This window comes from Sciurus carolinensis, chromosome 5, assembly GCF_902686445.1.
Source record: "Sciurus carolinensis chromosome 5, mSciCar1.2, whole genome shotgun sequence".
Taxonomy (NCBI): domain Eukaryota; kingdom Metazoa; phylum Chordata; class Mammalia; order Rodentia; family Sciuridae; genus Sciurus; species Sciurus carolinensis.
Window position 1 is genome coordinate 158,301,074 of NC_062217.1, and position 27,833 is coordinate 158,328,906.

General features: G+C 32.7%; 1 protein-coding gene and 1 pseudogene across 5 annotated transcripts in view; one reads left to right on the plus strand and one right to left on the minus strand.

The window, feature by feature from the left end:
* Shoc2 (SHOC2 leucine rich repeat scaffold protein) overlaps window positions 1-25,510 on the plus strand; it is an 84,965-nt gene extending 59,455 nt beyond the window's left edge. For 4 of the 5 annotated variants that reach the window (XM_047552809.1, XM_047552808.1, XM_047552811.1 and 1 more), the window contains exons 4-9: window positions 11,387-11,517; window positions 16,868-17,056; window positions 19,420-19,542; window positions 20,908-21,045; window positions 21,352-21,469; window positions 23,788-25,510. In XM_047552809.1, coding sequence (XP_047408765.1) covers window positions 11,387-11,517; window positions 16,868-17,056; window positions 19,420-19,542; window positions 20,908-21,045; window positions 21,352-21,469; window positions 23,788-23,996 — 908 coding nt within the window. In that variant the 3' untranslated portion in view covers window positions 23,997-25,510. The remainder of the gene's footprint in view (window positions 1-11,386; window positions 11,518-16,867; window positions 17,057-19,419; window positions 19,543-20,907; window positions 21,046-21,351; window positions 21,470-23,787) is intronic. The other variant, XM_047552812.1, reaches the window with a different exon arrangement.
* Window positions 6,887-7,832, minus strand: LOC124984759 (glyceraldehyde-3-phosphate dehydrogenase-like; annotated as a pseudogene).
* Window positions 25,511-27,833: the final 2,323 nt, after the last annotated feature.

The window sequence follows — 27,833 nt, forward strand, 5'->3', positions numbered from 1 at the left end:
TATTAACTCTTTGCAGTATTTCCTAAAGCTTTAGTGGTTCTATCAAGAAAGTCTTTGCCTGTGTCTAAAAGCTGGAGTGTTGACCCTATCTTTTCTCTAGGGTTGCGTAGTTTCTGGTCTAATTCTGAGGTCTTTGATCCATTTTGAGTTGTTTTTTTGCACAGGGTGAGAGATTAGGGTCTAGTTTCATTCTTCTACATAAGGATAACCAGTTTTGCCAGCACTCTTTGTTAAAAAGGTTATCAGACAAAAATATTAGCTTTATTACAAGACATTGTGATTCAGACTGAACCTGATATCCTTATATGCCTCTGGAGTTTCTGGTGGTTTTATGATATCTGGGGAGAAAGGGTCTCAAGTAGAAGAGATATTTTACTTTCTTATTTTTTCTCAAAATTAGATAGAGAAATAGGTAACAAAATCTTGCCTTGAGGAAAAATTAACAGAAGTCCTTTTTGTTTCATTGGGCTCATAATCAGTATTATGACTATATTCATAAGTAGAGTTTTAGTAATTAAGTTTTTTGGGTAATTACATTGTGACTTATCTAACAACTTTACTAGTTTTCTTTTTTATGGTGGTTTTCTTTTTTCTTTTTTTTTGAACTTTCAGGAATTTTTGTGTTGCTGATTTCAGTTTACTTTCATTTTTTTCAGTTTGATTCCAGGAAAAAAAAAATTTGTACTTTTGTCATTACTTTATCTTTAGAACTATGTTCTTTCTACTAATTTTTTCTTCTTTGTTAAATAAGATCAAGACAACTTTAAGTCAGTCTTACTCAAACGTTAACACTTGATTAACCTAAAGGTGCTGATTATATTTGCTGAAATGGAAAGCATCTAATTTTAATTCATAGCCATTTTGTTTCACCATATTTTGAAAATATGACAGCTTAATAAGAAAGCAGGCTGTCAAAATTAAGCAAACTGCAAGGGATTGACAATGATTACCCTACATTTATATGTAGAAGCTCAGCAATATTGATTTTATTTCTTAGTCGCAATGACTCACATTTAAAACAAACTATGGCTTGATTTCTAGGTTGCAGTTTAGTTTGTGGTTAAAACCACTCATTGAAAGAGGTTAGAGTCAAAACCACTATAGAGCGAAAATCCTAATGAATGTCCAACCTGCGTTGTCACTTTTTCCTGACATAAGAGTTTTGATATTTCATCCTTAATTTTTTAATATCTTTTATTTTGTTGAATGTAATAGATTTTGGCAAAATGTGGATGACTCTCTGAATATACCATGTTGTAAAGTAAGTCCTGAGACTCCTGCATGTATGATTTTCTCCATCACATTTTATAAAATTCAATTCCTTCCCACTCCACCAAAAAGGAAAAAGAGAAAGTTTAGATTCAGGAAATATGGAGGGTACCATTTTTGGTACTAGATGATAGCAAGTAGCAATTTCACTGCTTCTATTTTACTTGGTCATTTTTAAATGCCAGGAATCTTCTGATTGTCAAAACGAGATTTGGTTTTAGAAGTTTCAAGAATCTGGTTCTATGCATCAGGCTTTGAATTAAAGTGTAGAATTTGATTTGATTACAATACTAATCTTTGTTACCATGAAGTTTTTAGATTTCAGTGAAACCAAAAAAAATTAAACATTACTTTCGTCTCGTATTCTGTAAAAAGTGGATGAGACATGTCAGTTGATAAAGCAAATTTATGGGGTCTTTTCACTATTTAAAAATTTTTTTCTTTAGATGTTGATAGACCTTTATTTTATTCATTTATTTATATGTGGTGCTGAGAATCAAATCCAGTGCCTTGCACGTGCTAGGCAAGTGCTGTACCCCTGAGCTACAATCCCAGCCCTCTTTCCATTATTAAGTGCTTTACTCTTGTGGCAAACTCCAAAGATACCTTGGTGACTGCTTTCAACCATTATATTACATTGTATCATCTTTCCAGCTTAGGGAAAACAGTGGTATGAAGAAGAGAGAGGGTATGGCTTGTATACTTCTAGTTTATTTTTAAGATTGGCGGCCTCTTTTTATCTTCAACTGTGTACAAATTAAAATTTTATTAGAAGATTTTGAAGTTTTAAATGTATTAGTGCATATCGATGGTACAGACCAATGGGTTTCACTGTGACATTTCCATACAAGAATATATGGTACTTTAATCATATTCACCCACCCTACTATCCTCTCTTGCTTCCCTTTTCTCTCTACTCCTTCCAGGGCCCCTTCCCTTTTTCTTATAATTCATTTTCTATGTTCCTTTTTTTTGGTTCTTGTTAGTTTTCACAAATGAGAGAAAACATGTGTACTTATCTTTCCTTGTCTGCTTATTTCACTTACCCTGATGACCTCATTCCATCCATTTTCCTGAAATTGACATGATTTTTCTTTGTGACTAAATAATACTCCATTATATATTTATACCACATTTTCTTTATCTACTCATCTGTTGACAGGCACATAGACTGATTGCATAACTTGGCTATTGTGAATAGTGCTGCAATAAAGACAGGTATGCAGATATCACTTGTATGCTGATTTTATTTCCTTTGGGTATACACCCATGAGTGGTGTAACTGGATCATGGTACCTCCAATTTTAGTTTTTAAATAACTTCATACTATTTTCCATGGTGGTGGTACTAGTTAATTCACATTTCCTTGTTCTTCATATTCTTGCCAAAATTAGTTTACTTTTTTAAAAAATATATAACCACCATTCTGATGGGGTGAGATGGAATGTCAAGGTAGTTTTGATTTGCATTTCTATGATGACTAAAGATGGCGAGCATTTTTTTCATATATTAATTGGTTCTTTGTACTTCTTTTGGGAGTATCTGTTCAGATCATTTGCCCATTTTATTTTCCTTTTTTAAAGTTAGAGCATTATAGTTTACATGGTAGTTGGGTTCATTTTGACAAATTATACATGCATGGAATTTGATTTACTCCATTACAGTCCTGTTCCTTGCTCTTTTTCTCTTCTTCCCTCCCCCTATTTCTCCTTCCTCTATTGATCTTCCTTTCATTTATTTATTTTTGATTGGTGCTTTCTACATATACATAAAGATGGAATTACCTGTGATTTTTAAAATTTTATTCCACATTTCTTCTCCTTTTTCTGTCTGTCGTCCCTTTCTCCCTCTTGATATCCTCCTACTACTTCACTGGTTTTCCCTATATCTGTTATCTGATTCCCGACCCTCTTTTCTTCATATTTTGATCTAGCTTCCAAATATGAGAGAGAACATTTGACCCTTGATTTTCTGAGTCTGGCTTATTTCACTTAGCATGATGTTCTTCACTCCATCAATTTACTGGCAAATGCCATAATTTCATTCTTCTTTATGGCTGAGTAAAACTCTATTGTGTGCATATATCACATTTTCTTAATCCATTTATCTCTTGACAGACATCTGGGCTGGTTCCATAAATTGGTTATTGTGTACTGCTATGAACATTGATGTGACTGTATCACTATAGTGTGTTGATTCTAGTTTGAGTAAATACCAGTGAGAGGAATAGCTGGATCCTATGGTAGTTCCATTCCTGTTTTTTTGAAGACTCTCTGTATTGCTTTCCAGAGTGGTTGTACTGATTTGCAGTCCCATCAACAATGTGTAAGTGTGTCTTTTTCCTCACATCTTTGCCAGCATTTATTATTTGTATTCTTGATAATTGTCATTCTGACTGGAGCAAGGTGAAATCTTAGTGCAGTTTGGATTTGCGTTTCCCTGATTGCTAGAGATGTTGAGTTTTTTTGCATACCTTTTTTTGACCACTCGTGTTTCTTCTTTTGAGAATGTTTAATTCTTTTGCCCAGTTTTTAATTGTATTATTTTGATATTAAGTTTTTGAGGTCTTTATATAGTCTGGACATTAAGCCTCTGTCAGATTAATAGCTAGCAAATATTTTCTCCTGTGCTGTATGTTCTCTTTACTTTGGTGATTGTTTAATTTTATATACTTCTGTTTGTCAATTTTTGCTTTTATTTCCTAATGTATTAGGAGTTCTGTTCAGGAAATCATTGCTCATGTGTATATTTGGAAGTATTTTCCCTACATTTTTCTTTAATAGTTTTAAAGTTTTGGGTATTACATTAAGGTCTTTGATCCATTTTGAGTTAATTTTTGTGCAGGGTGAGGTGTAAGAGAATAGGGATCTAATTTCAGTCTTACATATTTTGATGTACAGTTTTTTCAGCACCATTTGTTGAGGAGACTCTTTTTGCCTTGCATATTTTTGGCACTTTGTGGAGAATCAGAAGACTGAATCATATCTTCTGTTCCATTGGTTTAGCTGTTTTTATGTGAATACCCATGCTGGTTTTATTACTCCAGCTTGGTGTACTATATTTTGAAACCAGGTAGTGATGTTTCCAGCATTGCTCTTTTGCTCAGGTTATGACTATGCAGGGTCTTTTGTGGTACCATTAAATTTTAGGATTGTTTTTTCTAGTTCTATGAAGAATGGCATTGGTATTTTAATAAGGATTCCATTGCATTTGTAGATTACTTTTAACATTTTAACAATATTTTCTCTGTTCATGAACATGGAAGGTGTTTCCATCTGCTAGTGTTGTCTTTAGTTTCTTTCTTCAGTTTTATAATTTTCATCATACAGGTCACCTCCTTGGTTAGGTTTATTATTAGATATTTTATGGATTTTCTTGAGGCTATTGTGAATATGTAGTATATTGAACAAGAGTGGAGGAGAGTGAATGTCCTTATCTCAATCTTCATTTTAGAGGAGATGTTATCAGTTTTTCCCCTATTTAGTATGATTTTGGCTGTAGTTTTTGTGAATATGGCTTTTATTATGTTGAGGTATGATCCTTCTGTACCTAATTTTTTTCAGGATTTTTATCATGAAGGGATGTTGAACTTTATTAAAGGCCTTTTCTGCATCATAAAGATGATCCTATGATTTTAAAAATCTCTTTATGTGCTGTATTATGTTTATTGATATGTATATGTTGAAACATCCTTGCATCCCTGGAATGAAACCAGCTTCATCCTGGTGTATGATCTTGTTAATGTGTTGTTAAATTTGATTTGCAAGTATTTTATTGAGGATTTTTCTGTCTGTGTTGGTCAAGGATATTAGTTGACAGTTGTCTTTTTTTTTTTTTTTTTTTTTTTGCTGTGTTCTTTTTTAGTATCAGGTTAATGCTGGCTGAATTTGGAAGGTTTGGAAGGTTTCTGCCTTTTCTATTTAAGGGAATAATTTGAAGAACATTGATGGTACTCTTTAAAAATCTGGTGAAATTCAGCAGTGAATCCGTCCAGTCCTAAATTTTCTTTGTTGGGAGATATTTGATTACTGTCTTAGTCTCATTGTTATTGATCTGTTTAGGTTTTTATATCTCCTTGGTTCAATTTTGGTAGGTCTTATATGTTTATTTTGTTTAGATGATTTAGTTATTGGTAATAGTGTCATATTGAAGTCACCCACTGTTTTTGTACTGGGACTTATCTCTACCTTTATGCCAGTAATGTTTGTTTATAAAATTGGATATGTTGACTTCTTTATGGATTGTTCACTTTATCAATATATAGTGAATTTCTTGTATCATGTGAGTTGTTTTGACCTCAGTCTATTTTGTTGGCTATGAATATAGCTGCTCCTTGCTTTCAGATACCATTTGCTTAGAATATCATTTTCTGTCCTTTGACTTTCAATGTGTTTGTCTTTTCTGGTGATAGGAGTTTCTTACAGGCAGCAGATTTTTGGATCTTTTAATGTAGTCAGCAAATCTGCATCTTTTAATTGGGGAGTGAAGACCATTTACATTCAGGGTTATTATTAAAAGGTATGTACTAATTCCTGTCATTTTGTTTTATATCTTCTAGTTGTTTTGAATAATCTAGTTTTCCTTTATTCATCTTAGAGGTTTGATGGTTCACTAAATTAATCATGTTTGATTATTAATTCTCATTTGTTTATCTGTTCTAGTGAGATTCTTTTCATTGCTCTTGTGATTGTGATTGCGTCTTAGGATTTCTGTAAATATCTTTTGTAAATCTCCTTTAGTAGTCATTAATTTCTCCAGTTTATGCTTAGCCTTGAAGGTATTTCTTACTTACTTTGGAAACATAACTTTACTGGTTATAGTCATCTAGCAATTATTTTTAGTCATCTTGGCAATTATTTTTAGGGCTGGAAATTTATTATTTCATGCCCTCTTGGCCTTTAGAGTTTTTGCTGAGAAATTTGCTGTTATAAAGTCAACTTTGCTCTTTCCTGCTTGAAATTTTCTATTTTCTATAAAAATCCATAGCATTTTGTTGATACTTAGGGCACTATCATGATCTAGTTATAATAGTTATGTGTGAAAAAATGTTACTGTACATAATGAGCTTGAGAGAGTAGACTATGTCTTAGGTTTGGCACTGTACTTATATATAGCATTCATGCGGTATCTGAACTGGTAGGGTTAGATTGTATCTTGGGGAGCCTTAAAAGCTAGCAGAGAGTGCTTACATATGGTATTTTAGGAAAATAGGTTGTTTTTTTAGTTGAGTTTTTTTTTTTTTTCCCCCTATGTTGAATGATTTACCCTGATTGTTATGGCATAGGGTAAAGTTAAAAAGTAGCCTTCAAGGCCATGTATCATAGTGATTTTGTTTTCAAACAATGAGGGGAGGAAATAAAGCCAGGACAGATAATGAGAAATGTGGTTTTTTTTTTTTTTTTTTTTTTTTTTTTTGCGGGGGGGGGGCAGAGTACAGTGAACTTTATTGATGGTATGTGACAGTAGGGCTCCTCCCCTTCTTCAGGGGATCTGGTATGGAAATTGGGAGGAGGGGAGATTCTCAGTATGTTGAGGGGACTGAGTTTGTGGCATGGATTCCCCAGCTGAGTGCCTCTCTCTTCCTCTGTTCTTGCTGGGGCAAATGGTCCAGGGACTCTTACTCCTTAGAGGCCATGTGGACCATAGGGTCCACCTCCCTGTTGCTGTAGCCAAATTCATTGTCATACCAAGAAATGAGCTTGACAAAGTGGTCATTGAGGGCATTGCCAGCCCCAGCATTGTGAAAGAGTGGGTATCACTGTTGAAGTTGCAGGAGATGACCTGGTCCTCGGTGTAGCCCAGGATGCCCTTGAGGGGGCCCTCTGATGCCTGCTTCACCACATTCTTGATGTCATCGTGTTTGGCAGCTTTCTCCAGGCAACAGGTCAAATCCACAACTGACATGTTGGGGGTGGGCACACGGAAAGCCATGCCAGTTTGCTTCCCATTCAGTTCAGGGACAACCTTGTCTACAGCCTTGGCAGCTGCAGTAGATGCAGGGATGATATTCTGGGCAGCCCCATGGTCATCACCCCAGTTTCCCAGAGGGGCTATCCACAGTCTTCTGAGTAGCAGTGATGGCATGGACTGTGGTCATGTGTCCTTTCACAATGCCCAAGTTGTCACGGATGACCTTGGCCAGGGGAGCTAAAGCAGTTAGTAGTACAGGAGGCATTGCTGACGATCTTGAGAGAGTTGTCATACTTCTCAAGGTTCACACCCATCAAAAACATAGGGGCATCAGCAGAAGGGGCAGAGATGATGATACTGCCCTTCAAATGAGCCCCGGCTTTCTCCATGGTAGTGAGGACACCAGGGGACCCAACAGCATACTCAGCACCAGCATCACCCCACTTGATGTTGGCGGGATCTCGCTCCTGGAAGATGGAGATGGACTTTCCATTGATGACCAGCTCCCCATTCTCAGCCTTGACTGTGCCATGGAATTTACCATGGGTAGAATCATACTGGAACATGTAGACCATGTAGTTGAGGTCAATGAAGGGGTCTTTGATGGCGACAATATCCACTTTGCCAGAGTTGAAAGCAGCCCTGGTGACCAGGTGCACAATATGATGCACAATATGCACAATATATCACTCCTACCTTCACCATTGTGTCTCAGGGACGTGGCTGGCATTGTACTAGTTGAGAAGAAGCGACTGTCTGTCGAATGGGGAGGAGCAGAGAGCCAGAAATGTGTTTTGAGAACACAGAATTTGATTGACTTGAAGGAGATAAAACTTAATTAAAAAATAAGTATTTTCAACTGAGGAGATAAATTTTTCTTTTCTAAACATAGTTTTGTATAGTATAAGCTTCAACATTAATATTTCTTAATTTTTACTTTATTCTAAAAAACTTCTTGTAATGATCAAATGTGTGTCATATGCCTGGCTCTGCTCTCGGATTCTGACAATAGAGAACTCAGAAGAGTCTAAAAATAAATAAAAAACAAACATTTGTAATCAGTACAACCCTTGGATGAGAGAAGCACAGTGTTGTAAGTGCACCACTGCAGCTTCTTGAGAGGTGTGTAGAACTGAGTCACAGAATATGAAGTTAAAGGAGTATCAGGAAACTGTCTTGGAGATGTCTAGAATAAAATTTCTGGATGTTTCTACTTTGTTCTTTAGTATGCAGATGGTGTGTATTGTTAATAGGTGTTTTCCCCTATGGTCTTTGCATTCATAGGTTATCAAATTTCTATCTGAAAAACAGATTAGCTTAGAAGGCACAATTAATAGTGAAATAACCGTAATAATTTGATTTTAAATATTTTGTCATGAGTATTGCATCTTGTAAACAAATTGAAACATAACAATCCTCTTTAGACTTCAGAAATTTGTGAACAAACTTAACCTAAATTATGAGTTCGACAGTATTATAGGGTCACTCTATAATGAAACTTACTCTGATAACTTATAAACTGCTTTACCAGTTGTAACTCGTCTCTGCTAAGATTAAAGACTAGAATCAAGTAACCTTTATGGTAGTAGATAGAATCAAATAGTCTTTATGGGACAAGAGAACATTTTAGGCATGAACCATAACAACCTGCCATTTGTAAATTATACCCTTACTTTTTAAGATATCATAAAGTAGACATCACTTTTAAATATTTGAACCAATACACGGGACTATTTAGAGAATTATCTGACTTTAAGATGTATTTTCTTCAAATTTGCTTATTGTCATATGAGTTTCAGCTTGCGAATACTGCCTTTTGAATGCCTTATTGAGTGCCATGCTACAAGGAAAAGATTGCAACAGTATTTCTGAGCTTTCAGTGTTACAGATTTTACAGCTACATTTTCAGAACATTTCCAGTCTTTTAAATGGCGTTTTAAATTATAAATGTATGTTATGAATGTATCTGTATATGGATTTTTATGTATGTCAATATAGACTCTAGTCTAAAATGTCACAAAAAGGGTATACAATGCAAATTGGGCACAGTAGTATTCTCTCTTTAATATATTTTTCCATAAATAAGGATGGATGGTAGACAGATGCCACATTGCATCTTTTTAGTTACACATGACAGTTTATTTTGACATATTTATATAAACATGGAGTACATGGAATTTTTTTTAAAATGACTTTAGAATTAGATTTGTTCTTTATCCAGATGCTTTTAAATTATTAAACACTTAAAACATTAGAGAAAATGTAGACCAGTTGAGATGAAAATTTTAACCATTCTATAGTTCTGCCATTGTGTTTTAGTTTTACATTGTTAGTTTTGATGCATTCCCCCACTTTTTTGCATGCATATTTTTTAGGTTATTGAGATCATATTTTGTTACCTTTTTTCCACTTAATAACTTGAAGTCTTTCATATCTTCAGATTATTTGTAACAAAATTTTAATAGGTACAGATTACCACAGAATATAGCCATACCATAAAATAAAGATTTTGCGTTTAATATTTGTTATATGTCAGTCATGGCACTAAGTATCCAGATTGTGTCTGACCTAAGAGCAGTCCTGTCAGGTATGCAGCATTATCTCCACTTTGTGGATGAGAAAACAGATTCAGAGAGGTTAAATAACTTACCTTTGTCACATAAGTAATATAAAACACTTTCGTTTTTATATCATGTGGTGGTGCCTCCAATTTAAATATTCTTTTTCTGCTGAACATTTAGATATTTTCCATTTTTTAAAATACACACAACTTAACATATTTAGTCATGGATTATTTTACTTTTTGCCAATGAAATGTCTACTGTATTCAATGTCATAATGCAGTGATAGCAATAGTAAATATTTCTGCCTGTATTACCAACATCTAAATTCTCGGGAGCTTTGGAAAATCACCCAAACCTCTCATTTCCATTCCTCCTTCAAAAATCGATACAGTGTACTGGAGTGTCATTAGAAAGATGCTAGTGAATTTCCTAAGTTAATTTAGAAATACTTTAAAGACAAAATAAACTTAATCTTTCCTAAGTGGTAGTTTTCATTGTTGTTTTTGTATTCTATTTTTTATGACTGTTAGAATCTTAATTTGAAACGGCATACTCTTGGCCCAGTTTTCCAACACTGTTGAAGGAAAGTGATGTCAGTGAGCCTAGCAGTAGTTATAGTTGGAAAAATTGAAATGATTGCCAAGTTTTTCTGCATAATTGACTAGATTTGTAGTATAGACTCATGAAAGTTTATTATTGTCAATGACTAATTTTTAGAAAATGTAGAGAGTAAAGCAGCACCAATTAATCATTAGCATGTAACTTTCTTCAGCAAGAGGGAAAGAAGCAGATGAATGATAAGTGGATGAGGTTTATGGGGCATAATGACTGTCCTCTTAAGTTCCAAGGCTTAATTTATGCTATCAACTAATGTATTTTCTATAAGCATCAAAAAGAAAGTTTATCCTATAACAACTTAAAAAAAAGATCAAATGAAAAAGAAAGAAATGAATAGACTAGAAGGTTCTGAAAATTGAAAGCCCACAAAATATTTGTCACTAAAAACTTTGTGACATATAGACCAGATAGCATTTCTATATTTTCTAACACTGGAAAAGAAAATTGGAAAGTAAAGGCAACATCTGGCATTTTAACCTGGCCTGTTTAAGAATGTTATAGCAATAGTTGTATCAAAGAAACTTTTTTCTTATATATGTTATTTGGTAAGTTTAATTTGACTTGGATCTTTTATAATAGTAGATGTCATCATATTCATCTAAGTAGCTTATGTGTATTCTTGTCTTGACAATAAAATGTGAAAATGCCTGGAGAAGATAACACTTTTTAATTTATTCATTAGTGGCTAATATATGCCCAAGCAGGATTTTCTTAGATTTGATTAATATAAATGTATTTGTTTATGGTGCTCAGAAAGTTTGATTTTGGAGCATTCCAGATTTTCACATTGGAGATGCTCAACCTGTGTAATACTTGTTACAAATTGAATCTAAAAATTAAATTGCTAAAGGATACCAATACTTTCTAATAGGTCGCTCAAAAAGTAATAACTGCATATTTCATTATTTCTCCAATACAAGTTCCTTGGTTCTAGAAGATAAGAATCTTGTAATTCAGTGGATAGCCTGTGACAGTAAACAAATTCATTAAATTTTCTGCATAATAAGTTCCTTTTATATTTACAGGAAACCTGTCTAGTTTAAATCGTCTTGGTCTGAGATACAACAGACTGTCAGCAATACCCAGATCACTAGCAAAATGCAGTGCACTTGAAGAATTAAATTTAGAGAACAATAACATTTCTACTTTACCAGAGGTAAGAATTAGATTAGAGAAAACATTGCTTGATTGAAATACGTCTTCAAGAGAATTCAGGGAAAACTAATCAATTTTTATAGCTGGGTAAGTAATTTGGTGACTGAGATTGTTTAATAAATATGCTGTATAGTACCACTAAGATAAAAATTCCAAAGAAGAAAGAAAGGATCTAGGGAAACAATTGTTTTAAATATGAAGGGAAAAATCAGAAGGAAAATTGGTGTGCTGTAGTCCCCGATACCACTGTGTAAATCTTTCTCATATCATTTTGGGTATTGGCAATAAAAATTAAGAAAAAGCTGTATGGTTGGTTTTAAAACTCATCTACACTGCCCAGTTCCTTAAAAAAAGGTACTGTAGAAACATGACAAATGGTAAGAATGATCTCAACAGAACATATTACTTACTATTAAAATCAGTATTAGCTGCATTTCTCATGTGACCCAAATTTTTACCCTATTGGTGTAGTAATATTAAAGTGTTTAGTATATTACAATCACCAAAATATGTCATTTTTAAAATTGCTTTTAACCTGGGTTTATATTAACAAATTTCTTTTATTTTGCCTTGGTATTGATTGGGTAAGATATAATACTCTTTTAAATTGTCTGTCTTAACAATGAAAGGGAATCACTCACACTGAATAAATGTTTGCTTATGTTTATTCATTCATAATATTCTTACAAAAGACTGGAATTGTGAACTTAAGGATTGATACAGCTTTTGCAGTCTTTTTTTCCCCCTAACAATTAAAAATGTCTTATATAAGTGGCCCTACTATGTTTTGACTGTTTGTTTTCCTGTGTTTCATATTTAAGCTTAAAATATGAAGAACATTTTGGGCAGATGAAATGGTAGAATTTATATTAGTTAATTTGTAAGATAAATTCATTTGCTTTGTTAAGGGAATGGAGACACACACACACACACACACACACACAAAACAAAACCTGTTAATTTGGGTGCCTGCATTTTCATAAAACTGGTTTACCAGAGTTTAAAGATGAGTTTCTACCAGGCAAAGTGGTGCTTGCTTATAATCCTAACTACTCCAGAGACTGAGGCAGGAAGATTGGATGTTTGAGGCATGCATGTTTGAGCATGGGCAATTTAACCATATCCTATCTCACAAAATGAAAAGGGGTGAGGATGTGGGTCAGTGGTTAAGAGTGCCCTCGGGTTCAGTCTCTAGTAATGGTTGTTGGTGAGGAAGTGAGTTTCCCACAATTGCAGTTTCTAGGCTGTATCAATTCATTAAGACTGCTGTGACAGTATCTTACCTGTGACAAAAGAGTACTTTTCTTGAGAGCAGGTTAAGTGGAATAAGGAGTAAATCCACAGATATCAGATATTGACCTGAAAACCAGAATATCTGAATATTTGTCTTTCTGTGATAATAGTAATTTAGAATGATCAAAATGGGTGAGGTTCTATTGTTTAATGTCATCCCTCTTTCTAATGAATGACTCATATCCATAATAGGGTAAGCATTTAGCACATTTACTAGTTCTTGTTGAGATTCTCTTTGGGTATGATTTGTGAGCTTAAGTAAGAGTGAGTGCTTTTAATATATCCATGTGCCTAAGTATAAAGTCTGGAACTATATCAAAATTCAAAAAGTAGAAAAACTTAAGAGTCTGTGTGTGTGTATACATATGTATTTATTTAAGTATGTTTTGATGTTTTGGGTTTTGCTTTATTAGAGCATTATAGTTATGCATAGTAGTTGGGTCAATTTTGACAAAATCATATATACATGGAACTTGATTTTTAGTTCAGGTTCCTCCCTTTTCCTTCCCATGCTCCCTCCCCCATTTTCCTTCCTGTACTTTAGTGATCTTTCTTTTGCTCATCTATTTGGTGTTTTTTTTTTTTTTCCTGTTTTTTTTTTTAATTGGTTATTTCTACTTATATATAAAGCTGAAATTCCCTGTTATGTTTATGTATGCATATAGCATGATTTTTAAAAATGCATTTGCCATCTCCCCCTTCCCTTTCTTCCTTTCTCCCTATCTCCTTCTACTGATCTTTCCTATATCTTTTTGATAACTCATCCTCCCTTCTATCCTTTCCTTATTTTGCTCTAGTCTCCACATATGAGAGAAAACATTAGATTCTTGATTTTTCTGAGACTGATATGTTTCACATAGCATGATGATCTCCATTTCTACCCATTCAATTTTTTTTTATTTAACTTAGTCAAAATTTTTAAAAAGCAGTTTTAAGTTCACCATAATTGAGTGGGTGGTGGGCTTCCATATCTTCCCTGTCCCCACACATGAATAGCATTCCCTATTATAAACATCACCTACCAGGCTCGGTACCTTTATTGAAATCAGTTTATGAACCTCTCTGGACACACCATGATTACCTGAAGTTCATAGCTTACATTAGAGTTCCCTCATGGCATTATACATTCCATTCATTAAGACAAATTTATAATAATGTATAGCTACCATTATAATATTATATAAAGGAAATTCACTGCCTAAATGTCCTCTATAGTCTGCCTATTCATTCCCTTCTTCCACCTAATCCTGGTAACTACCAATCTTGTTTTTTTTTTTTTTTTCCTGTTTAAAAAAAAAAAAAAAAAAAAAAACAAAAAGCGCTATTTATCACATGCCGCAAGCATGGAAGTATTACCCTTTTTACTTTTGATAAGAGGATTATGAAGAAGGTGACACTTTTCAGTATGAATGTGGAAGATTTTGTGTGTGCATGCATATGTGCATTTAAATGGTCTCATTTTCAAATATAGATTTTTATGGGTGAAATGATTGGTGTTGTCCAAAAATGGGAAAGCATTGTCTAATTTAAAAGTAGTCTGTGTGCTTTGGAAGTAGCATGTTCTTAATGCAAATATGTGATTATCTACATTTATAATAAACACAGTAAGGAAAACAATAAAATCCATTAGACAGCACTTACAAGGCATTTAAGCTAAGGTAAGAAAGAAAAATCATGAAAGTGGATTTCATGAAAACTTTTTATATTGCTGAAATCAAGGCTGGTAAAATGACTATAAGTGTTTCCCTTTGAAGATTATATGAAAATGGACTAGTTTTAATCTAGACAAATACACATAAGGAAAAGGAACTTACAACTTTAAATACATACACTCAAGGCATGAAGCTAGGAGCTCTACTTGTATTATTTCATTTAATCTTTAATATAATCCTATTTGTTGGGGATATTCTTATTGAATAGATAGGGAAAAAAGACTTGAGGTTTTAGGTTGGCCAAATTTGTTACCTTAAACATTTTTTTCTGAAAATATGGGGAGAGATATTATCCAGTCAATTTGCCAAAGTTGGCAAAATCGCTATGTAGAAGACCTAAGATAGGAATCCAGATATTTCTGACTCTAAAGGAATGATATACCCATTTCACAATATGATATAAGAAATAAAGGACTGAAGAGCTGCCTTCTTATACCCTCTTAGTATATTCAGATATTAATATTTTTGTCATAGAAGAATGTCAATTCAGTAGTTTAAGTCATTTTAAGAATAATGTTTTTTTTCCATGAAACTCGATAAGACTTGTTACGATAAAATAGATTGAAGACATTTTTCTTGAGTTGTCATACAAGGTTTTCTCAAGCACTACTCTTATCTGTTCCCACCTTTTGTTTGTGTACAAAAGTAGATGCTAAGGATAGCTTCTTAATGGTTAGTGTAAAAAACAAATCTTACTTTACTAGATTACACCTTAAATTATATACTTATTTCATTCCTTTGGTTTACCTTGCCATTTATACTTACTAGCATCTCAGTACCAAGCCTTTCATGGAGGACAACTGAATTTTGAATAGGACTTAAAACCACATATTCTCAATGTGCTTGAGTTTCTTTTTGCTCATGTTTTTACCTCAATCTAGAATGTTTTTTCTGTTGTGAATTCTGAAAAATTTTTTTCACCTTTCAAGATTTTATCTCGGCCTCTTTTATGCATTTCTAGTTATTGTAGTATTTCTCTTCTTTGAATTTTAAATAGATTTAAAATGTGAGCACTTATATGTTAGGTATTGTAAAACTGTGTATTTTATCTCTTTTTTTGTCTTCATTACAACCCATAAAGTAAGGCATTATCATTTCAAAAGTGAATAAACCAAGGTTTAATAAAAACAACTTGCCCAACCAGGCACAGTGGTGCACATCTGCAGTCCCAACTATTTGGGAGGCTGAGGTAGTATCATAAGTTCAAGGCCAGCTTGAGCAACTCAGTGAAACACTGTCTCAGATTTTTTTAAAAAGGGGCCAAGGATATAGCTCACCCCTGGGTTCAATCGCCAGTACCAAAAAATGAAAAGAAGAAAGAAAATGGTTTGTCCTAATTTACAAGCTATTAAAAGATAAAGCCAGAATTCAAAACTATTTGAATAACCAATACCAGTGTTTCTTAAATATGAGCATACAAGTCAACAGAGAATTTTGTTATTATGCATAGTAATTCTGTGGGAGTGGGTCCAGAGTCTCCATTTGTAAGAGTCTTTCAGGGGATACCAATGCTGTTCTTCCTTGATCCAGCTTACATAATGAGAACCTATTCTGTATAATTTATTATTGATGATATACCAATTATGCATTATTTTCTAATTGTTTCCTATATGTGCTTTATTTCTCTAAAAAGTTTAGTGTTCTTAATGGCAGAGATTATATTTATACACTTCTTTACATAGTGGGAAAGTAAAATAGGGAAAGTTGAGGTTATGGGTTTAATAAGTGCTTCTTTAATAAATACTCATATTCCTTCAGATTTTACCATATAAAAAAGGAACGTGTTATACAATATCACTTTCTTAATTTAGTAGTCCTAAAAGGAACCATTAAATTATTGAATAATGACTTATTCTGTGCCAGGCATTATGTTAATCTTAATACTAATTTAGAGATAGATATATAACTAAAATCTAGATATGATTGGTTATATTCAGTGTCAGAGCCAGAACTCAAACCATGCTTATCTAAAACTAAAGCTTCTGCTCTATAGCAAGTCTCAGACTGGCCACCCTTGAGATACTTCTTACACACAGACACAAATATGTTTTTTATGTCCCAGTGTTTTAGATAAAGTAAACCAAACAATTTTTTAAAGGAAATTTCATGTTTTCTTGTGAAACCTGAAAGTCTGACTGCATTCACTTCACAGTTTCTACCAGGCAAGTCAACAAACAGCCTGCTAGAATTGAATAGTAATTGTCTGGATAAAGTGTCACAGAACCAGCTTAACCGGTCTCCGTGGTTCCTTACCTGCAAGGGCCTTTAGGGCATCTGTGTTTGAAATTTGCTGTGCTGTTCAAATTGTTTCAATTCTAAATATTATGCCTTTTTTTTTTTAAACAGAGTCTTTTATCAAGTCTTGTGAAACTGAATAGTTTGACCTTAGCTAGAAATTGCTTCCAGTTGTATCCAGTGGGTGGTCCATCTCAGTTTTCCACCATCTATTCCCTCAACATGGAACACAATCGAATCAATAAAATCCCATTTGGAATTTTCTCTAGAGCAAAAGTATTAAGTAAGCTGAACATGAAGGTAAGCTGTTTGTATTAGGAGAGGAAGAATTACAATTGATATTTCTATTTTCTCTATTGGTGTGGACAATGTGTCTTTTACCTCATTGATGAAATCTAAACCAATAATAAGGATACTTCAGGGCATTTTTATCAGATAATAAATATCTTAGAATTGTGTGTACCCTTAGGAATTTGTCCTCAAGAAATAATCATGAACATTCATAAAAGTATAGTTGTAGGTATGTTTGTTATAGAACTGTTTTAAAGGTACCAACGTATTATTACTATCAGGGATTTAATTTTTTAAAGTGGAGCCACCAAAATTGATGCTCTTATATAGAAGAACATTGAATACCAATTATGATATTCTTAGTTTATTAAGTATTAGGAAGTTCCAGCATGTAAAAAAAAAAATTTTTTTCTTCCTATTACATAGTTTTTAAAGCTGTTTTTGATATGCTTAATTATATATTAAACACTCAGATATTTATATGCATGCATACACTCAGTGTTTTCTAAAATGTATCTCTTTGGATATCAGAATTATTTATGGGTGATCTTTAGTTTCTTTTTGCTTATCTGTATACAGTGAATGGATCTCACATTTGTAATAGTTTATTGTGAGGGGCCAAGAATGGTGAATTATCTAGTCCAATGATTTACTTTGTAATAAACTTTCCACACAGAGAAGACTGCTTATTTGGCCACATAACTAATTCATGACTGAGGTAGGAATTCAGGAACCTAGGTTTTCTGATTTTAGGTAGAGGATTTTTTATATTACGTCATGCTACATTTTCTTGTCTTTGAGCCGTTCAACATAATTATTGTTCTTTATAATTTATAATTTCTTGATTCTGTCTACACTTAGTCATAAATATAGTATCTTTTTGATGATTCTTTGGAAGTACATAATGACTGAATATTGTAAATTAAAAATCTTATCACAGTCAAAAATTTTAATATAGTTACATAATTAACATGTGCAGTAATAATAATATAGTGGTAAATGCCATTAATTCTGTGTTCATTTTATAATAATAGATTTAGAACATAGTGGTCCATATATTCATTAGTTTTTGCATTTGGTTGTACATTTTTATGAATTTGACATTATTACAGTATATTAGCTTAGAAAGACTTGTTTTCAGTAAACTAATAAAACTCTGTATACCGCTTTGCCTTAATTTTTCTTCAAACTGATAAATGTTTAACACAACTTTCTCTTGAAGAAATCAAAATGAAGCTTGATATTTTTTTCCTCTTATAAGCACCAGTAGTAAATCTTTTTCAATGAAAATACTTTATCATACTGTCCACACATAGATAGGTAATGTTAAATATTTTTAATAACAAATTTCAGTGTTATAAAACAAAAACTTGATTTTCAAATATATTCAGTAATTGGGATTCTTCATATTGTATTTTGTGTAAAATGAGACACGTGATCCTTGAGTATTGCCAAAAAATTAAATATACACTAACAAAAGAACATAAAAGAATTCCATGACCAAGAGGTTAACATTTTGGCATATTGATACCCAACTCGGACAAGGGTGGTATCACCCTCTCCCATTACCAATATAATAGCTTGTTTAGAGTTGTTATTGATGAAAGTGCGTCTTAAAAGTGATCATGTGCCTGGTGCAATGGTGCACACCTGTAATTCCAGCAGTTTGGGAAGTAGGAGGATGGTGAGTTCAAAGCCAGCCTCAGCAACTTAGTGAGAACCTAAGCAACTCCATGAGACCCTGTCTCTAAATAAAATTCAAAAAGGGCTGGGGATGTGACTAAGTTAAGTGCCCCTGGGTTCAATCCCCGGTATCAAAAAAAAAAAAAGAATACATGTAGGCAGGAAAAAGGTCATTTAAAAATGTTAAATAAAATTAATATTGTACCACTTAATCATGTTTTTATTATTTAGTGGTGAATGTATCCTATCTTCCTCCTCTGCTTTATTGCTCAGCGTCTCTTCAATTCCTGAGCTCATCTGGGTTTCCTTTTGGGCCATGATATGTATCTTCTTTAATTGTGCTCATATCTTAATTTGAATATTCACATTCTTTCCAGTGGTTTCTGTACATTATTGTGAAAGAAAACATCAAATTTATTACTATTACCTTTGAAATCTCAAGTGGTTTCTCTGTATGGTATTTTTGTATTTCCATTGCTAATATTCACATAGGAAACAAACTTCCTCTTTAACTTCAAAAGCAAAAGCTTAGTTAGTGTACAGAAAAACAGAATTGGTGCTTTTCTTTTTTCTCCCTTCAACAAGGGGAATAAGATTTCTGTTCTAAGAATTTTTTTTCCAAAAAGAAGGGACATATGGAGCTTTGTTTTAATGGCTCTACCTGGAATGCTGCTTTTTGTCTTTGCCAGGACAATCAGTTAACATCACTTCCTTTGGACTTTGGAACTTGGACCAGCATGGTAGAATTGAATTTAGCCACTAATCAGCTCACAAAGATCCCTGAGGATGTATCTGGTCTAGTTTCTCTTGAGGTGAGTGAGTATTAATGGGCATTTAAAACTTCTCAGTCTCTTCCACAAGTATTCACTTAGAGAGTTTCAAGTTAAAATAAGCAATATCTCTTTGAAGGTCATAATTTAAAATGATCATAATAAGAACTCTCTTAAGCATATGACCCTATTAGGATGATGAGGCATTGGATTAGTTAGTCAGTCTAGGTTAAATACTACTCTTGCCCATTAAAAATTGGTAGGTTTGAATGCTGTAAGTAATTGGAAAGAAAAGATCTTAAAGACTGGGCATCTTTAGGTCATTTTTTTTTCTTAATTCTTTTTAAAAACTGTACTATTGCTTACCAAAATAATTATGGATACCTCAGGCAGGCGTTTAGAACCTTTTACACTCTGTGATTCTGGCCTTCTTTCCATCCTAAATGATTCACTTGCTATTTGTTGGAAATCTAGTGTATTTCCAGTTCTGTATGTTTTTAGTTCAGTTGTTTCTGTCATCTAGAATTCCCTCCTCTCATTCTCATTTTATTTTTTCCCATGATTAAAGATCCATCTTATTGTCAAGGATGATTGCTTCTGCCTCTGAGTCCCTAAAATTTTCATCTTTTTGACTAGTAAAACTTACTAATAGTACTTACGTTGTTTTAAATTTTTTCCTGTATCATGTTTTTTTTAAAAAATCCTCTATTTAGTAAGATGAAATAGTGTTGTGTGATTGAAAACATTTGTGAAATAAGATATAAAAAATGAACTAGAATCTTCTGAAGATCTTTCTTCTTAGTACTTATTCCACTATCCCCATTTCCATTATTGTCTCCTACTCTTCTAGTAGTTTATAACTTCTTTGAAAACAAGGACTATCTTCTTCAGCCACCCCTTTCCCCCTGCTTCATTAACTTTTAGAATGCCTTGAAATGTAGTAAGTACCACAAATAATAACTGTAGTTGGTCGATTGTCAGTTGCTACCTTCCTTAATTGTTTGCAACAGATACTTTGTTAGACACTTGTAACTTTTCAATATCAGATACATTAACTATATGATCTTGGGGCAAAAATTTAATAATTTTTTATTTTTTGTAATTTAGTAACAATTAAATTTCTTTTTTACTTTAATTTTGACATTTAAAAAATCTTTCCAATAACTCTAACAGGTTCTAAAAATTTTTAGAATACTAAATTAAATATTTTGTTACTTAATCAAATCTTGTCTACCCGTAATAGTCAGTGTTTGGAAAATTAGCATTGCTTATAAATTTTAAGCCACACAGTGGTAATGTGTGTGTGTGTGTGTGTGTGTGTGTGTGTGTGTGTGTATACACACACATATATATATAAAATATCATTCCATTTCCTATGTTGTCAAACTGTCGATTATTTCTCTGTAGGTTCTCATATTATCAAACAATCTTCTGAAGAAGCTTCCCCATGGTCTTGGAAACCTTAGGAAGTTAAGAGAGTTGGATCTAGAGGAGAACAAATTAGAATCCTTGCCAAATGAAATTGCTTATCTTAAAGATTTACAGGTAAATCTTGCCAGTGGCCTTATAATTGTATGATTACAGTCTTTGGAATTTTTTTTTTCTAATCTTGGCCATTTTGTAATGCTTGGCCAGACAGATTTTTCTGTTATATGATTAGGACTGAGTTTTATATTCATGTAATCTGCTTTTGTCCTCCTAACAAATGATGTTTTTTGAAAGAAGTTCCTGGAACTTACTGAGTTTCATCTGATTTAATTTCCCTATTTTATTCTTTTGTAGAGGTGATATTTTAAATTTATATCATTCGTAGGAAATGTGTAACTGTTACTTTTATTGTTAATTTTTTAGAAATTAGTCTTGACGAACAACCAGTTGACCACTCTTCCCAGAGGCATTGGTCACCTTACCAATCTCACACATCTAGGCCTTGGAGAGAACCTGCTTACTCATCTTCCTGAGGAAATTGGTATGAACCCTATGGATTATTAACTCTACTAGTAATTTGCTGTTATACTTTCAAACAATATTTCAGATAAGTCTGTTTTTGTAAACTGAGGCTATATTAGGCTTATGAGTCTTCTATAGAGTACCAGTGGTGAGTGTTAATGGGTTTGATTTTGTTTCCTCATGAACTGTTAGGATTCATATATTTGAGAATGTTTTAGTGTGTGTATATTTCCATAGGTTTTTTGTAATCTCAGTTTAGAAGAATTATCTTCTGTTTTTTCTAAATTTGAAAAATCACACAGACTTGAATCAAATTAGCAATTCTTGTACCAAAGAATATTTCTGTATGGGGCTTTAGGATTAATATTAATATTCAATTAATATCAATATTTGTGTATATTTTAGAATTTCACCATGTTTTGCATCCATTATTTCATGTAATTTTGACCACCTTAAATTTTATACAGTGCATTCTGTAATACTGAATCACAAAGAGGTAATTAAGGTTACCTAGTACATAACTGAGTTCTTAAATTAATAATTCTATGTATATTGTTCGGCTTTCTATAGGGTGCTGTGCCAGAAGCACTGTAGATTAGTAGTTAAGAATGGTTTTGGAGATGGTAGGCAATTTAAAATCTAACTCTGGCACTTCTTAGTTTTGTGACTTTGGATAATCTACACAAATTCTCGAAGCTTCGAACTTCTTACCTGTAAAACAAACATAATAGTTATTTCCATATAGGGTTATTCTAAAGATGAATAATATTTTACATGTAAAGAATCCATTACCTTCTAGCTGTTATTTTTACTGCCTTTCTAATAAATAATTATCAATCCATACATATTTTGAGGTTTAAAAAACACATGAAGCAACTTTATACTTAAATTTTTAGTATTTTTACTGAGCTGGTGGCCTCATTTAATTGTTTAAGAAGTTTGCCTAGAAAGTATGAACATTTTAAGATAGGCTAAGAAAAATTTTTGAAAGATTTCATGAAGTTTGATTTACTGCCAAATATGTGGTAACTTTCTTCATGAACGATCTGTATCAAGTAACACAAACTAAAATGTGTTAGAATAATTTGAGAATAATTCTCAAAATGTATTATGAGAAATTATAGCATTGTAACAGTATAGTAATTACATGGAAACTGAATAAATATAATAACCTTTTCTATAATTTAATACATACACACGAACGCCAAGCTGTCCCAAAGAGATTCTCCAGAGTTGGAGCATTTTCAAACAACTAAGCTTAAAAATCAACCATAAAAGAAGAGGTTCAGACGGACACTTCACAGAAGACATATAATCAATCAATCAAATATATGGAAAAATGTTCAACATATTTAGCAATTAGAGAAACGCAAATCAAAACTATTCTTTCATCTCACCCTAGTCAGAATGGCAGTTATCAAGAATACAAACAACAATAAATGTTGGCACAGATGTGGGGGAAAAGGTACACTCATACATTGCTGGTGGGACTGCAAATTGGTGTAAGTATTATGAAAAGAAAACTTGGAATGGAACTATCATTTGACCCACCTATCCCACTTCTTGGGTTTACACTCAAAGGACTTAAAATCAGCATATTACAGTGATGCAGCCGCATCAATATTTATAGCAGCTCAATTCACAGTAGCTGAACTATGGAACCAACCTAGGTGCCCTGCAACAGATGAATGTATTTTAAAAATGTGATATAGATACAAACACATACAGTACTCAGCCTTAAAGAAGAATGAAATTATGTTATTTGCTGATAAATGGATGTAGCTGGAGAATATCATGCAAAACAAAATAAGCCAATCCCCTAAAACCAAAAGCTGAATGTTTTCTATGATATGCGGATGCTAATTCACAATGAGGGTGGGGTGCTAGGGAAGAATAGTTACTTTAGATTAGGTAGAGGTGAGTGAGGGGAGGGGAATGGGGTAGGAAGGATAATAGAATGAATCGGACCTTATTACCCTATGTGCATACATATAATGATACTACTGGTGGGATTCTACATGTATGGCCAGAAGAATGAGAAATTATACTCCATTATGCATGACGTATCAAAGTACATTCTACTGTCATGTATAACTAATTAAAACTAAAAAAAATTTTTAAAAAGAGGTTCTGATTACATTGATGTGGAGTGTGACCTGGTCATCAGGGTTTTTAAAATCTCCCTAGCTGATTTGAATATGCAGTAAAGTTGGAGATTCATGTAAGAGTTTTAAAATTGAGAGAAGAGTAGGAAATATGTATTATATATAATGCCTAGGATGGGCCCACTTGAACTTTTTTAATAGTAATTAAAAAAAAATTTTTTTTTTTTTACAGGTACACTGGAAAACCTAGAAGAACTGTATTTGAATGACAACCCTAACCTACATAGCCTTCCCTTTGAGCTGGCTCTCTGCAGCAAGCTTTCAATCATGAGTATTGAGAACTGTCCACTCAGTCACCTTCCACCTCAGATTGTTGCTGGGGGACCTTCTTTCATCATTCAGTTCTTAAAAATGCAGGGTCCATATCGTGCCATGGTCTGATTTAAATCTGCTGGTCCCACACACTGTTCGAAATAGACTGCCATAATGTTTCATATCTATATCTGTATCTATGTAGATATTGATATATTTGGCAGATTTATAAAGACTGCATTATGTGTTTCTGCTAATAGAGGAATTATAGCCATTTAGATTTTTTTAAATTCTGTACAAAAGGCTTATAAGTTTTCTTTGCTGAAATTGATTGTTTTTTTTTGTTGTGTAATCTGATATGCCAGTTTGCTTAAAGATTTGCCAACAGATTATGAAGTTATTAAAATTAAGGGACAGAAGAGTATAGTTAGCTATGTTTCTCTTAGGAAAAATAATGTGCAAATGATTTTGTTGCAACTTTTCGTATACATTTTCCCATTACCAATTGTCAGATCTTTATAGTATGATAGACCCTGAAGGTAGAATTTTCTTTAACTTATTTTGAAATTTGAGATTTAAATTTTTATATATTGTTTACAGTCAGAGTAAATCACTGGATTTTTTGTTGTTGATGTTTTGATTTGCTCTGTTTTAATCAGTCAAATCTAGAGTTTTATTCTCTGGTAAAGAATTTGCATCAGCTAGTTTATTAAAATTGATTTGCTCATTGAAACAACTGGCAAAGTGAAAATATACAAAGATCTGTAATTCCTTTAATTTTGCTTCTCTTACGAGTTTGTGAAGCAAAATATCTGAAGTGAGTCTTTGAGTAAGGGGAGGATATTGAGACCTTTCCTGTTATAAATATGTTTTCTTAAGTGTAGGGGAACAGACATTTGTAGTGAAAGGAGTTTTTTGTTTTGGTCCCCCCCATTCCTAAAAGTCGCAGATCCACAGAAACTCACAGAAAAAATTGGCAAGTAAATAACACATAAACACATTCTATATATGTATATACAATGCTATATAGATATGTATTTATTATATCATAAACTACAATAGGTAACTTTAAGGATTTCTCCCTATCCTTGTACAATGAAATGAATGTCTTTCTTTGAAAACTGCAATATATGTACGTTTCAAGGTTATTTAACAGTGTACTATGGTTTTATATCTTGACTTGCCTTGTACATCTTTCAGTTCTAAATATCTGTGTCTAAGCACAATATCTTCACACTGTGCTGTGTTGCTGCTGAACTAAATGCACTTTTCCCCATACATGGGGCACTGGCTTCAAACAATTCAGTTCAGTACCATTACTTTTATCTCATCTTTTCTTTCTTGATAGTTGATAATACGGTTATGGAAAAGAGGAATATCGCACAGAAACCATGGGTAGTTCCATGGAAGTTATGTAAGGTGTGCGTGTACTATTTGATATACTTTCTTTTGCTTTACTGCCTTTAAAACTAGCAGAATTGTAAATGTGTGCCCCTTATGTAGTATTCTTAACTTTTGGTAGTATTGGTCCAAGTCAGTTGAATTATTGAGGAAACTCACAGAGTAAGTGCATTCTAGGTATCCTCCTTAAAAAAACAAAAAAACAACAACAAAAAAAAAACACTTAACCATATAATGAATAACTATTACATAATTACATATTGCTGCTTTTTTCTCCCCCCATTTAGGTGGACATTGTGTTCTAAACAAAACTTTTTTTAAAAAATACTATGATATTAAGATAGAGATTTGGGTTGTTTTGCTGTTACTGGCACTCAAATTCAGGACTAGGTTTGAGGTCAAACCTATGTTCATAATTGACAATTTTATAAGGAACAACTAAGAAATGATAGGCAGGTGAAGATATAAAACCCTAGAATGCTTAAATGTGCTGTAAAACTATTGTAGATGTCACTGGATTTTACCAAGTAATATCCTTTCTTCTTTTTTCCATCTACTGTGGCTTTTCAGTTAAAATTTTGTTTATAAAAGGAATTTGTTTATTACAGCTCTACCTAGAGCTTGTGTGTATGTGTGTTTTTTTAAAATTTCATATCCTGGTATTATAGTGATGGAACTTGAACTTTAAAGGTAGTAATCTAATATCTTTTCTTGGAAAAATATGGTTATTGTTTCTCAATGAAAATAGATGCAATTTTTAAGGCAATTTTGTTCCCTTACGTTTGTTTATGTTAATCTATAATAGAAGTGCAAAATTATCCCAATCTTCATGTAGAAGTGGTGTTACGTGTAAATAGTACATAGCTGAGGAGTTATTAAAAAATTTTTTTAAGATACATAAGACATGTCTTTTCTGTGGATGCCACCTTGTAAGAGCCCACTAATTTCATCACTTCTACCAAGAAACGAGAATGAATTGTTAGGATGTCATATAAAATCAAGATATTCAATATTTATAGTTTAAAAATAAGGGGTATTATTGAATGACTGTATGTGAGCTAGTGTTTTTTTTTTTTTCCTGAAATTGCAGTGATACTAATTGACATATCTAAAAATTCTTTATTTTAAAGAAATTGTTTAGTCTCTGATGCTTAGTAAATAAGATGATCAAAGAGTTGTAAAAATGTTGATCTCAGTGTTGCTCATTGTTAATATGTAGCAGTAAAATGGCAATAGTGATATCAAATAGTACTCCTTTTGTGGGAAGTTAGTACTTTTGAAATTCCAGACTATTTCATACATAAAGAAGGGGGGAGATACTAAATAATTTATGAACTTGAAGGATACTAATAAAAACACTAGATGATATAAAGTGTCAGAAGTGAAAAATGCATAAAATGTTAATTTGCTACATATATTAAAAGGTGGATGATACAATTGGAATGAGCTCTAAAAATTATAATTGCACATTTCTAATTTATCTTGTAGAACCTGTCATTTAAAAATGATGAGCTTCATCAGTTTATCTAATTCTTCTGCAGTAATTTGTTATAATCTTTTGGTTTATCATCTAAGTTATTTCTAAGCTATGTATATTAGAGTCTAAGTTTCAGCTTGTAGAATTCATGGCTTTTTTTTAAATCAGTAAGACTGGGTAGTAATTAAGTATAAAATGGGACACTTGAAATGGGGAGGGGGTACTATCGGTAGTTTTTTGGGACGACAGTCATGTTTTCTATCTCAGGCAAATCAGGATATATAGTTACTCTTGTATGATTAAAATTAGGTGAAAGCAAATAATATAATCCAAAAGAAATAGAATGAATTCCTAAAATTTACCAATATTAAATATCATGAATAACTCTTGAGGAAAGGTCTTCTGCCTGCACCAGAAGAAAGATAGCATACTAAATATCTTAGCTAAAACCTTTTTCTTGCTTTAGTCTTTTGATTGATTTGGTTAGCCTTCATAAGTCATTTGGACAGTTGGAAAAGGCATGACAATCTAGTCTGAGAATTTGAATATGTAAGAATAGTAATATAAATTTGGTATCTAAAGGGGTATCTTGACTGTTTAGAAAATGAGAATGTTTTGTAAAATAGGTATCAATACTGTTATTAAATAGAATGCCTTCTGGTAACACTATTTCTGAGGAAACATTTTTGGGTTTATTCTTTACTTTGAAAATAGGTTAAAAATTAAAAGGGTTGTTTTAGTTTTTATTTCAAAAACTGCTTGTCATTACCCTTAAATATTTTCTTCTTGTATAAACCTGTTAATTATCTCACTGACTTTATACATTCTAAATATAAACTGCTTTGAGTGGAAATACCTGTTTGTGATCAAGACTTCGATTAGATAGTACTACTGTGTTTATAGTATCTCAGACTGAGAACATTCTCAGGTTTGGTAGGAGAAAGTCTCCACAATTGCAGTAGTTGGGACAGGGCTGTCATGTGACAGTTTTTGTAGTTTATGTATTATACAGCAACATGACATTGGGGGAAATGTTTATTCTTAGATTTGGATATTATGACAGTATTTTAGTAGATGTCAGTAAAGTG